General features: G+C 41.6%; 2 protein-coding genes and 1 long non-coding RNA gene across 5 annotated transcripts; 1 reads left to right on the top strand and 2 right to left on the bottom strand.

Moving 5' to 3' along the window:
• Positions 1–5,971: 5,971 nt before the first annotated feature.
• LOC121753200 (4-hydroxybenzoate polyprenyltransferase, mitochondrial-like) lies at positions 5,972–9,170 on the bottom strand (the record flags this gene model as incomplete). The annotated part of the gene is made up of 7 exons (XM_042148406.1): positions 8,736–9,170; positions 8,078–8,213; positions 7,716–7,837; positions 7,111–7,180; positions 6,773–6,922; positions 6,136–6,271; positions 5,972–6,018 (listed from the first exon to the last, which is right to left on the bottom strand). Coding segments are annotated over exons 1-7 (1,071 nt in total), but the record flags the coding sequence as incomplete, so codon positions are not given.
• A 23-nt stretch (positions 9,171–9,193) lies between these two features.
• LOC121753199 (tRNA A64-2'-O-ribosylphosphate transferase) lies at positions 9,194–14,450 on the top strand. 2 transcript variants are annotated; one of them, XM_042148404.1, is made up of 7 exons: positions 9,194–9,678; positions 10,245–10,399; positions 11,861–12,548; positions 12,865–12,965; positions 13,229–13,337; positions 13,608–13,667; positions 13,982–14,450. In XM_042148404.1, exons 1-7 carry the CDS (start codon positions 9,387–9,389, stop codon positions 14,149–14,151), a joined length of 1,575 nt encoding a protein of 524 aa, XP_042004338.1. In that variant the 5' UTR covers positions 9,194–9,386; the 3' UTR covers positions 14,152–14,450. The 2 variants fall into 2 exon arrangements, with proteins under 2 accessions (XP_042004338.1, XP_042004339.1); XM_042148405.1 differs by having other exon boundaries at positions 9,524–9,678; positions 10,250–10,399.
• A 184-nt stretch (positions 14,451–14,634) lies between these two features.
• LOC121753201 lies at positions 14,635–15,429 on the bottom strand. 2 transcript variants are annotated; one of them, XR_006040354.1, is made up of 3 exons: positions 15,367–15,429; positions 15,146–15,282; positions 14,635–15,046 (listed from the first exon to the last, which is right to left on the bottom strand). It is a non-coding gene; the product is annotated as an uncharacterized LOC121753201 (long non-coding RNA). The 2 variants fall into 2 exon arrangements; XR_006040353.1 differs by lacking the exon at positions 15,367–15,429 and having other exon boundaries at positions 15,146–15,360.
• Positions 15,430–16,057: the final 628 nt, after the last annotated feature.

Genomic DNA, 16,057 nt, shown 5'->3' with positions numbered 1-16,057 from the left:
CAGGTAGCGGTAGGAAAGGGGGTAAGGGGTCTTCTAGCCGGAAAGAATCCGGGGAGAAGACCGTAGAGTATTTTCACAGCATCTTGAGTAAGGATACTGTGATATCCCTACACGAAAAATATTTTTTTCCTGGGGGGAAGGTTGCGATTCCCGACGACCTTCATAGGGCTGACTCGCCGCCGGAGGGTTATGCCACCGTTTATGAAGCCGGCTTGGAATGCGGGCTTCGTTTCCCTCTTCCCCCTGCCTTTGTAGAGCTGCTTGATTTTTTTCAACTCCCTTTAGGTCAGGTGACTCCGAACTCTTGGAGACACTTATCGGCCTTTGCTACCGAACTGCGTAGGCTAGATAAGGATCTGTCTTTGAGGGCAATCCTTAATTTTTTCCAGTTTAAGAGAAAAGGATCTTGGTTTTACTTGATCCCTTTACAGCCTTTTAGGGCCTTCTGCAAAACCAAGTGGCCAAAGTGGCAACATCGCTTCTTTTTTTATAATAGGACAGCGGCTCCGGGCTTTCCCTGGAGAGGGCCGAAGTCCGTGATTCCTCATCCTCGGTTAGAACCGTTGGACGAGCTCGAGGGCGAGCTCAATAAGATTCCTATGATTAGGAAGCAGTACCTGGAGTCTGAGCTCGTCAAGGGCGACGTCGTGTTCGACTCCTCGTCTTCGGACGAAGAGACTGAGGGTGAGGAATTCTTTTTTGTGCCTTACTGCTTTTGTGGCGAAAACTAACCTTGCTTTCTTGCTTTTTGGCAGTGAACTTGCTAAATAAGATTAGCCGCAAATCCTCCGAGCTTAAGGAGCCGGAGAAACAGAAGGCTACCAGCTCGGCGCCTGATGCCGAGAAGAATCCGAAGAGGCAGAAGACCTCTTCTTCGGATCCAAAAAAGCCGGAGTCCACTTCGGCAAAGGGGAAGGGGAAGACCCAGAAGCCCCCAAGAGCGCCGGGGAGAGACATCGTCTTGGCGCCCCCTTCGGAGCATGTCTGTGAGCCTTTTGCATGGCCAACGGACTTTGCCGAGGTAACTTCTCTTCTTGATTCTTTGGCTTTGCTTCATTCCTATGTTTTTTTGGTGGCCCCTCTGTTGACTCTTTCCTTTTTCCATATTCAGAGGAATAGCATGCTCAGCAAGCTCGTCGCAGTCGAACTCTCTAAAGCGTCCAGCGACTATGCTGAGATGCAGAGGAAGTTGGCGGCTGCTCGTCACCAGGCCGAACAGGCTAAGGCAGACTTTGAGAAGGCCAGAGCTGCTAGGATCTCGGCCCAGGATGAAGCCCAGTTTGCCAGAAACCAGCTCATCATCCAACGAGAGCAGACGAAACGGAGGGATGCTGCCGCCGTGGTTGCCCAAGGGGAGGTTCTCCGTGCTTTCGCGGAGAAACTCTTTCTGAGCAATCAATTTTCGGCCTTTGTCGGTGATCTGCTGAAACTGATGACCGATAATGCCGAGCAGGGGCCCGAAGTCGTCCTGCCGCTGTACGGCCGAGAGATAGCAGCTCGTCTCCAGAGTCTGCCGCTCCTTGAGGAGCTTGCTTCGTCCTCGGTCCTGCTTTCTGCTGACCGAGTTCGTAGTTGCCGAGCTGACCGGGACGAGAATATGGAGGCTATCTTTGCCTCCTTAGGGCCAGTTTCACCCGCTCCAATTTTCCACGGAGAGGGTGAGACCGAGCAGCTTGATCAGCAGACCGGAGACGGGCAGGCCGAGCAAGAGGTGCTGCTGATCGGTGATGGGGGCACCGAGCAGGCTGGGGGGAGCAGGGAGGCCGAGGCTGAAGCTGAGGCAGACAAGGAGAAGGAAGCTGAACCTCACCGAGGAGCCGGAGACGAAGCTGGCGGAGTATGATTTCGTCTCCCTTCTCTTAGTTTAGTTTATTCCTTGTTGTAAAATGGCCTTGAAGCCCTCCTTGTGTAAAAATTTTTTTTTCTTATGAATGAAAAAATTCTTCTTTCTACACTTGTGTCTTCGTACAGCTTTTCGTACTCTCTTTTACTCCTGTTGTGGTTTACTACCTGCTCAGTAAAATGAAATGCCGAACTGACATAGCTGCTTTGTATTCTTAACTCTTAAGGAGCTGGAGGTACTTCACTGGAAGCGGCTGTACTCTTCCGCTTTAGACGAAGCTGAGAAAAAAGCCATAGCTGACCAGATGAAGAATGACGAACTCTTGGCTTGTTTAGTGAAGCTGGAGGCCGACAATAAGGACTTAGAGTCCGAAAAGAAAGATCTGGAGGCCGAGCTGAATACTGCCGTCGCTGAGAGGACTGCGTATGAGGATTTCATCTGCAGGCGCGGGGGAATGACCATCTCTGAAGTTCAGGAACGAGTTGACGAACTGTGGGAGGAATATCATGTACTCCGGAGGAACAATGCGCTGGAGAGCTCGGCTTGCCAACAAGTCGTGAAATCATTGCGGCGCTGGGCTTCTCGGTACGACATTATTCTTTCCGGCGTCCCTCAATCGAGAGATTCCTTAGGCATTTCCCGCCAACAGATGGTCGCACTCCAGCTCAAACCTCTGATTCACTTGCTCAAAACCCTACTCCAAGTCAGCAACGAACTCAGGAACAACCGGAGACGTCAAGACGAGGACGGACTGAAGTTCGCAGAGGAGCGGTGACTATGAGTGAGCAAGATCGGCAAATGATTCGTGAAGAGACTCTTCGCCGCCGAGGTGCTAGAGCTTCCCGGGCTCAGGGAAGAGGCGGTAGGTCGATTAGAGCATCTCGTCGTCCTGCTTATTCTTCAGCTGCCCGGAATGGCCGAACTCGGCTTCACGAGGATTTTGTGAATAGATGGCTCAACTTTAGCAACCATGGACAGTAGAATAGTCCTTTGTAATGGCGTAACGCCTTCTCGTAGGGCAGCAGAATTATATGCCGAACAAGATTTAATAAATGAAATTTTCATTTCGCTTCTATCACTGCGTATTTACAGCTCAGCGAAAAAATTTCATCGTGCTCGTCCTCGGTCTTATGAAGTAAACTTCTTTGACCGGACTCGTCCTCGGTCTTATGAAGTAAGCTTCTTTAACCGGACTCGTCTTTGGTCTTATGAAGTAAACTTCTTTGACCGGACTTGGTCCTCGGTCTTATGAAATAAACTTCTTTGACCGGACTCGTCTTTGGTCTTATGAAGTAAACTTCTTTGACCGGACTCGTCTTTGGTCTTATGAAGTAAATTTCTTTGACCGGACTAAGCTTGTGTCCTAATTTGGCGAGTTTTATCGCTCGGATCGGACTTTCCCTTGTCCTAATTTGGGGATCGGACTTTCCCTTGTCCTAATTCGGCGAGTTTTATCGCGTGGATCGGACTTTCCCTTTGTTGCAGTTCGTTTCAGACGAACTGCTTGTTTCTTAAGCTGAATTGTGGTCTTGTATCCTCCTTAGAAGCTTGGACTCACAATCGTTGGCTTATATATGTTCTAAAAAGGGGATCAGCCTTCGAAGAACAAGATACCTCAGTAACATTTGTAAGAGACGACACGCACATAGACAGACAACGCACATAAAGACAAATAAAAAAGACGAAAAACAAGTAAAAAACAAAGAAAGCACATACCCCTAGGACCGAACTAGACACAAGACTGACTGACCGGACTGTCTCTTACAAATGGAACTTCTTGAGGTTGGAAATGTGCCATGTTCGGGGTACTTGTTCTCCTGACACGTGAGTCAATTTGTAAGACCCTTTGCCGAGGACTTCTGACACCCGATATGGACCTTCCCATGTGGGTTCGAGTTTGCCCAGCTTTTCTGCTCGGCTTACTTCGTTGTTTCTCAAGACGAGATCTCCCACTTGAAATTGCAGTTTTTTCACCCTTTGGTTATAATACCGGGCTACTTGCTCCTTGTACTTGGCTGCTTTTATGCAGGCCAATTCTCTTCTTTCTTCGGCCAGATCTAGTTCGGCTCTCAGTCCGTCATCATTCATTTCTGAGGAGAAATTTAGAGTTCGGGGACTGGGTACACCGATCTCAACCGGAATCACGGCTTCAGTGCCGTACACCAGACTGTATGGAGTTTCACCGTTGGAGGTTTTGGGTGTAGTTCGGTAGGACCATAGGACTTGAGGGAGATTTTCTACCCATTGTCCTTTGGCTTGTTCAATGGTACGAACTGAGCGGGCGGCTTCTCAGGATTGAGACGTGGCCCCAATCGGTCTTGCACCGGAGTCCTTTGAATCCTTTCAAAAGGAGTTCGGCGAGGATGTCCCTGATCGCCAAAAGGAGTTCGGCGAGGATGTCCCTGATCGCTATGATCGGGCTTCCTCCTGTCTCCTCGGGATGAGCTGTCTAAAGACCGTTTGCGACGGTCTGCCTCATCGGCACGGGAGAACTGGTCCGCAATGTCCCACATCTCTTGAGCTGTTTGCGGACTGCATTCCACGAGCTTTCTGTAGAGAGCTCCGGGCAGGATTCCATTTTGGAATGCCGAAATGACAAGTAGATCATTGAGATCATCTACTTGTAGGCATTCCTTGTGGAATCTCGTCATAAAGTCGCTGATCTTTTCGTCGCGACCTTGACGTATAGAAAGCAGCTGAGCCGAAGTGATTCGGGCTTCCGCTTTCTGAAAGAACCTCCTGTGGAAAGCATCCATTAGATCTCGGTAAGATCTAATGCTGCCTTGGGGGAGGCTATCGAACCACCTTCTTGCGTTCCCGATAAGCAGCTCGGGAAACAGCTTGCACATATGGACCTCATTGAGACCCTGGTTCGCCATGTTATACTGATAGCGTCCCAGGAAGTCATGAGGATTCACTAACCCGTCATAAGTCATCGACGGAGTTCGGTAGTTCTGTGGCAAGGGAGTTCGGGTGATATCGTCCGAGAACGGAGTCTTCAATGCTCCGTACATGGCGAACCCGACATCTCTTCGGTATGGAGGAGATGGAGTTCTCCTGTGATTCCGGTACCGAGGAGGAACAGGAACATGTCGGGGTTGAGGATTCTTCTTCCTGGAAGACACGGCACTACTGCGGTAGTGACTTTCATGTCTGGATGAGGAGGGAGAATCCACCGTTTTCGTCTCCGGCTTTTGGCCCTTTTGCAGGAAAATTAAGAACTCTTCCTGCTTCTCGGCCAAAAACAACTTGACAGCCTCGTTCAAATCGGGCTGCTGGGAAGACTCGGTGCGATGAGTCTTTGAGCGGCTTGTTCCTTCTCCGTGAGAACTGGAAGTAGATTTCTCCCGAGGCTGTTTTCCAGACCTGCGGGCTGGACTAGCTTCCTCATGGTTATCACGAACGGTATTATGGGTGTTACGTGATCTGGTATGCATTTTTTTTTTTTTTTTTTTTGGGGTGGAAAAAGGGTCAAAAATTCGCTTTATCACAAATTTGGTTCTCTGTTTCCCACAGACGGCGCCAGTGATGGTTGGACGAATTTTTGATGGTAATAAATGCAGGTAAAAAATATAGATCACGACACAAGGAATTACGTGGTTCGATTTACTGAGGTAAATCTACGTCCACGGGAAGAAAGGAGGGCAAGATTGTATTGCTTGATCTGGTTTACAGCTTACAAATACAGACTTGCTATATGATATTTGATGTCTCGAGAGCCTTTTTCCTCTTTTTTTCCCCCTTAGTCTATCTGGTCTAAGTTCTATTTATACATTGAACAAGATCGTGGCTTGCATCACCACTAACTAGGTCGTGGATGTCGTGGAGGTCATGAGATCCTGCATGGGTCCACTATCTCTTTGTTTGGTCCACTATCCTGCATGAGATCCTGCATGAGTTGACACCACTAAATAGATCGTGTAGTGGAGGTCGTGGAGGTTCTGCATGAGTCCACTATCTCCCAGTTCGGTCGAATACTGAGACCGAACTGCTGAACTATTGCCGAGCAGCTTTTGCCGATCTGAGAGTAGAGCTTGATTGGTCGGCTTTTACCGAGCTGTAGGCTGGGGCCGAACTCTTTGGTAATGCCGAACTGATACTCTTCCTTGGGCTTTGGGCTGATGGGCCGTCACTGCTATTGGGCTTGTTTAGTACGTACCCCATCAATGGCCATTCTGTACCAACCATCACAATCAAAGAGATTGAAGGAAGAGATGAGTAAATATGGAGAGCCATTAGTAGCAGAGAAGCACAAATATGTGCTGGCAGAGATAAGAATAAACCTAGCATACCGAGATTTGCATTGAGTCCACTAAGAGCAAGGCTACTGATACATGCTGCCCCAAACCCAGAAATCCATACTTTTGTTGAATCTCCAAACCTCAATGCCGTAGATTTCACACCCACTCGCATATCGTCTTCCTTGTCCTGCATGTACAATTCTCATTTTACTTTAATGGCACTAGAACCCTATATTCTGTAACGGAAATACATAATATTTACAACCACTTATTTGTTTCATATAGAGGTTTAACATTCAGCACCGAGATGTTCAAATTAAAACGACAAAATAGTTATAGTTATATCGAAGAACTGATATTATGGAAATTATTAATGGCGAATGTAGAATCAAGGACAGTAAGTATCGATTCTTATTTATGGTGACAATTTTTTTTATCATATACTTGGACTTAGGATGGAAATATGAGCAAGCCAAAGAAAAAATGAAAAAACCAGGCTAACTTTTCCCCAAAACTTTTAGTGGGAGCTAAATGTTACCCATAAGCCATAAGATATAACACAAAAGGAAAGATCCAAATTCTAAAAAGCCCTAAAGATATTAGATTTCCTAAACCACGATGACATACAAATCCAGTTAGGAAATTTATATCAAGAACCACACTGCATGAATCGAAAATAAGCCAATACCTGATGTGCATAAATTGTATCATAAACTAGGGTCCAAAATACACCAGAAGCATAAAGTGGGATCACTACAGACAGATCAAGGCTTCCTCGAACAGCAGCCCAACCAAGTAAAGCACCCCAGTTAAATGTCAATCCAAGATAGGCCTGAGGCTGCACCGACATAGATACACATCTAAAGATATATATTAGATAATCGTATAAAAGAGCTTGTCGAGTACAGAAGCAGACCCAAGTTCCTTGGTGTCTGCGTGCATGTGTGTGGTGTGTGCAGTGCCTCCAGTCACCTTGCCCCTCTCAAGACAAAAGGATGAAAAAGGATCGAGATCGGAATTCATTACCCAATAAGTCAGTCTCTTCATCAGAGGGTATGAAAAGACGAGCAGCAGAGATGAAGCTCCAAGAACGCGGCTGCAAAATGTTTTATGAGTCGAGCAATAAACAAGCAACATTCAACATGTATTCCAAAATTCTACAAAATACATAATTTGGAAATCATTCCTACTTCCTAAGAAGAATGACATCTAACAAGTGTAAGAGCTCCCTGATACCCTCAAAATATTCCTTGTTGAATCATACAGGCAACAAATTCCACTAGTTGAATACATTTTCTCAAACGTAGTCCATTATATGTTAATACATCATAATCACTGTATTTTCTGCGATCCTGGTTTCTAGAATTATTTAATAAAAAGTAGCACTTCAGAGCTTCTGTTACATAGTATGCAAGTTGATTGAATCCTCTAGAAATGCAAGTTGTGGATGAGATTGAGTACTAGGTAATACTTATAAACTTATGGTGTTGTTTTCATATATTCCGTATCTTCTAAGAGCATCTACGAGATCAGCACTACACTATACACATTAATGCTAAGCTCTTAAGCCAGCAAGCCAATTCAAGGAAACAAACAGCAGCAATCCAACAGTAGAAAGAATGAGTACAAACCTATAATTGTTCAGCTGCAGAAGAATTTCCAACCCTAAAAGCAATTGAAAGCCAAGAAAACAAAGCCCCCGAAATGGTGATAGTACACCACTTGCTACGGGCCTCGACCTTGTCCTTGCTACCTACACCATATTAAACCATCAAAAGCAGAAGCAATACAATCAATAGAAGGAAAAAAGATGCACATTAAACATGAAGACAAATCATATGATGCAATGCAATAGCTAAAGGTAATTAAGATTTGTTCCCTCTTGGTGCCATCCCTGACCCACTGTATTAGACACTAAGCACACTGCACACCTGGTAATTCTTTAAAAATCTTGAACACATACAACCAATAGTGTACAAAATTAGACTGATACCTTGGTGTCAATATCTCGATCTAATAGATCATTAATAGTGCAACCTGCCCCACGCAACAGCAACGCCCCTGTACCAAAAAGCATCATCATCTTAATATCCGGAAGGCTATCTGGAGCTGCTGCCATCGTAATTGACCTTTAAACCCAAAATATCACCTTAGTAAACTTCCGAATCATCACAATTATCTTCTTACATTCTTTGGGTGTGCATTCTCAGGGTGAATACAAAGTAAAACTAAGAAAAACAGTCATCTATGTTTAGTGCTTGAAGCAATTAACAAGGAACATGCGAGCAAACATGATCCAACACCTAGCACAAAATGCTGTAAGTGGGATTCAAACGCACTAGCACAAAATGCTGCATGAACTTAAGTCGTCCAACTAAACCACTAAGATCAAACTCAACATCATGCCTAAAACTGCTACTTTACACATGCCAACCGAGTTGGCGTTTTCCCATTTTCAGAATTATACAAAAGTTCCTAAAATGGAAACCTTAGTCTACTTCAATTTCTCTTTACATTGACATCATATGCAACAATAAATGTCATATAAAGAGAATAAATAGAGACAAAGAGATTAAACAAATCGCCCAAAACAGGGCAGTGTATCCAAAGGAATTGGGAACTAACAAAAATAAAGAGATAAACAAACTTACCACATACAGGGCCAGGCCAGGAGCCAAGTCCCAATCGGCTTGTCAAGCCGCGCGAGCTGAGCATAGGGCCGCACCGTTTCCGGTAAATAAACATCTATCCACGACCGATCACATTCATTAACCTTGGAAATTCTCGACTCTTCTCGTTTCTCATCGGATGGCGCAGTTGAAAAGCTTGAATACTTAAGAAGACGATGATAGGCTCCAATAGACCGCAACGAATTGCAGTCATTGTTAAATTTATTTTCCCAGTGTAAAGTTCCGGAGACTTGGAAGCGATCACACGATTTCCGGCATGAGCCGGCGGAGGGTGGAGGCGAGTGGGAATAAGTGTGCGCGGCGGAGAGAGAAGAGTGACGGTGGCGGAGCTGGAGGCTCCGAGCAGTTCGTGCGAGGCGATAAAATGCCATTGCTGAGACGGCGCCGATTCACCTCCCAGCTTCAGGCACCAATCATAAATATATCTTCAAATTTCTCTGTAACTTCCCAGTGGAGGCGGTGATCTGTCGTCGCCGGCATTGGAAGGAGGAGAGAGAGAAGGGCTAAGATGATGGGCTTTTTGTTGGGCTTTAAAATTGAAAACAGTATACCTTAATTTTGAGACTATAAACCCAGCGATTCGAGTCGCAGTTAACTCAGGACTGAGTTGCGATGGAGGAGGAGGGGCAGAGACGAAGCCAAAGCATATACAAAATCTGTCGGAGCATAAAGCGCAGAGACAGCAGCCTGTACAACGCCCTGCGCTCCATCTACGAGGACTCCATCTTCGTTGGGGAAATCGCGCAACTATGGCCGGAACTCCCGCTCCTCGCCAATCTCCGGTGCGGCCTCTGGTACTCCCCCAATTTCCACTCCAATTGTTACTTCAAATCCACCGACGGCCACACCAACAACCTCTCTTTCAGCACCGCCCGCCTCAACCTCCATGTCGCCCTCCTCGCTGGTACCATCTCTCTCCCGAATCTGTTGCTTTCACATTGAATTATGATTCCAAATGCGTTTTTGAAGTTAATTGAGTACTGATAATACATAAACTCCTTCAGGCAAGGTTGGTGCTTGTTTACAATCTTAGTTTCAGTTTAAAATTTAGTAAACTGCAACAGAATGTGTGGGGTTATAATGTTGACAGTGATCTCCAAGCTCATTTGGCGATTAATTTCTAGTGGAATTCAGTAGACCAGTGACAGCAATTTTATAATTGCTGTTGATGTGTGTAGGTCCTCAATGTAAATGTAGAACTCTTTGAACCTTGCTTGATTCCTTGTGGATGACAAGCAACATATATTATTTCGTTGATGCGATGTCTGCTTGAATTAAAAGTGATTCTGTTTTCCAATACTCATTCCATATTTTTTGAGTGATTTGAATCTAGTGAGAACATATTTTTTAGACAAAGTGGCTAAATTTACCAAGAATGAATTGTGTTTTAAGTGTCTTATTATGCTTTTAAGTCAGTTGCAGTAGTTTGCAAAGTATATTGACTTGTGGATGTGCTTTTTTGCTGGGTAGCACAGAAGGGAGGATGTATCATTGTTGATTCAACACGGAAAGGGAAGAGGTTTCCTGATAGCATGTCTAAGACTATTCCAATTTGGACTTGTGTCTTAAATCGTGCAATTCTCAATTATAAGAAAAGACAGGATAGATATGATTGTCCGCAGAATGTAAGTATAAACATTATTTACTTGGCCTGCATGTATTACTCTTGAAGTTTATTCTTGACCTAGTAATTTCAAAGTGTTCTCATTCAACTTGTTTGGCTTGAACTTTTTATACGGAAAAATCATACTTGGGATATTACATATTTTATTCTAGTAAATAATTTACTTCTGTTATGCATCAATTATTTGGGACGCACAAAGCACTTTGATCATCGCCTGTGGTCTTAAACAGACTGTGGCATATAATGACCAGTTATAACTCTGAACTTCACATGTGCTGTTTTTTGAGTTTGGAAATTAGAAAAGTAGAACTGTAAACAGATTGCCGATGGTGAAGTTGTTAAGAATTTTATTGCAATGGCAGTAGGGCTCTCACCTTATTGTCGAGAAAGGGAATATAACTCAAAAATAGGAAAGCTTGGGAGTTGAGATATACTACTGTTTTACTTTTAATGGTTAACCATCATAAAAGGGGTTGCGAAATGTAACAATTTGTGTAAGTCAAGACACAAAAGCATTTATGTCATAAGAATTTAGTGTTAGAGGCTAATTGATATGTTGAAAGATCAATGGTTTATAGTTATACCATAAGTGAAGATTTTGTTTTTTCCCCAGTGTTAAGCTCATCAATATTCAATAATAAAAAACATTTTGTGTTGCAACATCATGGATTGGTTATACTATCATTTGGTTTGGCTTGGGTCCAAGTTTTATGAAAGTTGAGTCTTTTTTGTTCTGTAAAGAGGTTTCAGTTTTCTGGGTGCTCACTACCACTCCCAACGGGTATGGCTCATCCCTGGGAATGAGATATGGAATGAAATTATTAGTTATACAACATTTCCCTCTAAGACCACCATGTTATTTTCCATTTCCTTCCCCAAATTCAGCCAGCATCCCCCCAGTGATTTTTACAAAAAATGAAGGGATGAAATTGTGACATGAAGTGCGTTCAAAAAAATCAAGAAATATACACCTTATAGTTCTTTAATTTAGAAATATTTTTGTGTCTTAGGAAGTAGTAGGAACTAATAATCTGTCATAAGTGTAAACCAGCCTCTTGATCTTCTTGCATTTACCGACTTGTATGCTTGTGTTGCCTCATATTCAATTAACTACGGTACAAACTATGAGTTTTATTGAGTTTCTTTCTTGGCAAAATCTTGAATGACAATATTTTGCAGTTCTGCTATTAAGTTTAATCTGTTAAACTTCATTTCTTGTGAGTTTGCCCATGCATTAGATTCTACCTTAAGCCAGATCTAATCTGATATAAGCTCAAGTTTTGGATGTAGCTTGTAAATATAAAATGAAGGTTGCAACTTGCAAGTATTAGTGACTCATTGCAGCAGTTTCCAATTTTGCCCATTTTATCTAGCTGCCCTTTTGAATATTCTCGTTAGCTTGAATATATGCTTTAAATATTCACATGCATCAGTGTTGACCTCCATTTCTTTGTTTCAATAGCAATCAGGCATCTTAAATGAGCCAGTGAATCCTGACCAAGGCTCTTCTGACTGGGATTGTTCCTTGCATCTTCCCCTTTGGGTTTCTCAAACTGAGAAAGAAATGATTGAGAAGCGTTTGGAAGGTTGGGACATGGAATTAGAGGCTAGTGGAGCTGATATTGCCTCTATTGCATTAGCTTTGAGGAAACCTCTAAGGCCCTTATGGATTTCACAAAAAACTGTTATCTGGTTAAATGAAGTACCTGAATATGATTCTTGGGATTTTACACCTATCATACTTGTTTCAACATCATCTTTAAGTGGCTCTCAGAAGCGAACTACATCTGAATTTAGTTGGAATTATATTGCTGGAGCTGGAGATGATGAAGAGAGTTGGGCTAGAGGCTTAACGCCGGATCTTTTCTGGAAACATGTGAATGATATAATAAGCTCAGGTCCTGACACATGTAATCAAAAGATTGCAAATATTGTTGAAAAAGACCGTGTTTGTCGTGCACACAGGGGAGAACATGCACCGCAATTGTCTGTCAGAGCTTCTAAGTGCCCTGAGAAAGCAAATGAGTTTCTGATAGGAGAGTCCTTACAGTTGGATAGCAGAACGGTTCATGAGGGTGATAAATCAAGTTACCATCATTGCATATCGTTTTTGGGCTCAACCAACATTGCAGTTTGCAAATCTCTACTTGGTATTACTCTTACAGCATCTTTGACTTGGCAAAATTGTTGATTTTTCCTTTCTGTTTCTAAAATATTTGTCTAAGTGAGGAAAAACAATTCAGTTTGCACCTTTTTTATCCTAACTTAGTAAATGAGTGCCAAACTATGAATGTAATAGATCATCCTAGAATGTACAGATCAAGTTGCAGTAAGCAGGATAAGAAAACCTAAATTCTTGTTGTGATTTTGTGGGGTTGTAAAAAACTAATATTTTTTTTCAAGATGTGCATTGTGGATTTGTGAATATAGATGTCAAACCCATTTTAATGATGTCCTAATTTGCAGCCATGGAAGCCCCTCCGAACTGCTGCATATTGAACTGTGATAGGGAATCATTTTCTGTGTCTCTCCACAATCCTGGGATGTATTTGCACTTGCCAATTCTGGTTTGTATCATTATCAATTTGTTTATATAGATTTTGATATCCTGCATTTCCTTATCTTTCTTTTGGCCACCACCACCAATATATGTTCCAGTTTGAGGGGGAGTGATGTAGAGTATTAATATATATAAGTTTCCTTATATATATATTTGTAACCTAGTTTTCCCTATATATATGTGTAGGTCTCTTGTATACTATACTGAATAATATCATATTCTCCTCCTATCTTGACATTGACAGTTTTCCCTTTGCTCTTCTTTTGACAGGACTCCAAACTTGACCGTTTTAGTTTGTTAAGGAATCTTCCATCTGCTCTGAACTTCGCCCGGTCTCAGTTAAGACAGGGGAATACACTCCTGATCTGCTGTTGCAACGGTAAGCGCTCTCATGTTGCATTCAATGTAAAAGATGTAACGATGGTAATATATAATTATGTTATGCTGTTATGCATCGCTTCTTCCTATATTTGACTTATTTATTTCTATCTAGTTGTCAGTACACAAATGCAGTTGCAGTTCCTTCTCTCTCCATATATTCCTTAATGACATTATTTTTGCATGATAATTTAATACATTGTGATTCGGATGGAATTTCATAGACTGCTAAAGCATTTGCTTACATCTTTTTTGATTTACATTTTTGCAGGAGAAGATATTAGTGTATGCGTTTGTCTGGCTGTTTATACATCATTTTTTGATGAAGCAGGTAGGATTAGGATATTGCACTGATTTCTACATGTTTTATAAGTTTCTGCGTTTAAGATTATGCCCTCTTATTAGAATGTTCAATGTGATGCAATAGTGCCTAGATTAATGAAATAATATTTATTTACCCTTTGAGCTCATATGTACAAGTTGCTCGGAGTCCACATGGATTTATGTGATTGGTTGAGTATCAAATTGTGCAACGATCATTAAAAATGACAAAAAGTTCACTGGTAAAATTGCGCAAGTTATAGGTTTTGAGTAATTTTGTTTGGAAGTGATTCAAAGATCTCTGACTGTGAAATGCTCCAACAGGAAACTTTGATGATGGAAGGTCGTTCGCTAAGAGAGAACTCACGAAGCTGGAGTTGCGGAGACGGTTAGTTTTTCTATGCAAGTACATTATAAATGCGCGGCCATCGAGGGGAAACTTGAAACAAGTGTTTGCGTGCCTCGGTGGAGAATCTGTCCCCTCTGTTTCATAAGACATTGTTCCATTATGCAACCCAAGTATGTTAGTATCAGATACTCTAGGATCCTCGCTAGCTGTTGAAGGTTAAGCCGACACACCAGTAATAGACAGACCCAGTCCATGTTTGAGACGCGTAATTTCTGACCTGTGGTACATATCCGAGCGTAGTTTTAAGCTTTTGGGAGCTGATATATTGGGGCATGGTTCCCCGTGATAATTAGATTAGTTTGCAATGATCATTGTATTGTTCTAATAGACATGGATTTTAGAAATAAACTCCTGCAACAATGGGCCATTTTTGCCTGTTCTCAACTCCTTGGACTAGTCAGAAAATGAATATTTGAGGCAAATTCCCCCAAAAGTAAGCCTTTTGAGGCCATCTTCACCATACAAGGGTGCAAGTTTTCACCCTCCCTTATTTTTATTTAGTTGTCACACTTTCCTACTACTTACAAGTATAAAGATGAATAAACTGCTTCAGTACTGCACACCTGTATGCTGTAATAATGTCATCTGGTTAACTGAAAACATAAATTTCGAGTTGTGTCATCATTTTCAAGCAAAAAGAAAATATCCAAGAAATCTACAGCATAAGAGAGAAAAACTTGAATTACAGTCCAGCAGTGTTAGTAGGAATACAAGCAGAAGAAGTCTCATCTAATCCACCAAGTTGTGCACGAGTTGGAATCACAGGAACTAGAAAATTTCCAAATGGGGAGTCGAATACTCTAAAGTTTCCAGTACAACCATCTTGCTTCGCTTGGGCAACTGCATAATCCCTTGCCTGTTGAATCCCTTTTGAGCTGCTGATATCACACACATAACACTCTTCTGTTAACTAACCAAAAATCAAGAAAACCATGTTTGCCTAAAATTAGGATCTTGCGATATGCCTGAAAAGCAAATAGCTGGAATTGCACAAGAATTTGTTCCCGTCAGCAATTAATCCTTATTTCTTTGCAGTCCAAAATCAAATTCTACAATAATCAAAGGGACGATGATATTACCTGGAAGAAATTGAGGGGTCGGTTTTTATTCGCTTCGATGGAGGCTTAAATTTCGTCATAATTTGGGGATTCGTATTCTGCAGTCTCCAGTGTTGAATTGGTTTTCCGGAGCGGAGCGGAGCGATGTGTAATAAATACTGCAAATTCAAAATTACTTCAATTTGCTGGAATTTGCACCAGCAATTTATTGATAAAACTTGAAATAAAAAAAATACTATCACCTATACACTAACGTAGCAAAAGTTTTGTCTTTGACATTTCTATGCTGCTATGCAATCAAAAATTAAGGAAAAGGTTTGAAGCACGGTGAAAATTTGTATTTCTATTTTTGCAGTATTTGAAGTTAAAAATGAAAGAGGGAACATCTTTTTTAGTACATCAACTATCTCAAATGAGCAAATTTGGTCCGTAACATTTCATAATATTTTTAAGGTCCATCAACTATAAGTTAATATCAATTCAACTACTTTTTTGCTATTTTCAATATTTTCATGACTAAAGTGCCCTTAACACCATGAGGACAATTCAATCTATTTACCTTCTCATTTTTATTAAAGTATGTAATTTGGGATAGTTGATGTACCAAAAAAAATGTTCCCTCTAATTTTAATTTCAAAATAAAAATATCTTAATGATATTAATATTCTACTACTATTAATTATTTATGTTTAGTTATACTTATTTGTAATATTTTAAATCATTGTACTATATTTAATATTAATAGTGAAATAACTTAAATATAAATATATGTAAACATTATACTTATACAATATTTGTATATAAAAGTAGTTCAATTTATTTGATGGAATATTAATTTTTCAATCTTAAAGCTATATATAGAATGTGTTATTTCTAAGTGCAATACACAATTGATGATTAAAAATAAATTAAAATTTATCAACATACATAGAA

This window comes from Salvia splendens, chromosome 10, assembly GCF_004379255.2.
Source record: "Salvia splendens isolate huo1 chromosome 10, SspV2, whole genome shotgun sequence".
NCBI lineage: Eukaryota > Viridiplantae > Streptophyta > Magnoliopsida > Lamiales > Lamiaceae > Salvia > Salvia splendens.
The sequence above is the reverse complement of the archived record's forward strand: the minus strand, read 5'-3'. Positions and strand labels throughout refer to the sequence as shown.

Coding starts and splice junctions, on each gene's coding strand:
- LOC121753199 (XM_042148404.1), top strand. CDS start 9,387: ATGGAGGAGGAGGGGCAGAGACGAAGCCAAAGCATATACAAAATCTGT. Junction 9,679..10,244: donor CCATGTCGCCCTCCTCGCTG/GTACCATCTCTC, acceptor TTTGCTGGGTAG/CACAGAAGGGAGGATGTATC. Junction 13,668..13,981: donor ATCATTTTTTGATGAAGCAG/GTAGGATTAGGA, acceptor ATGCTCCAACAG/GAAACTTTGATGATGGAAGG.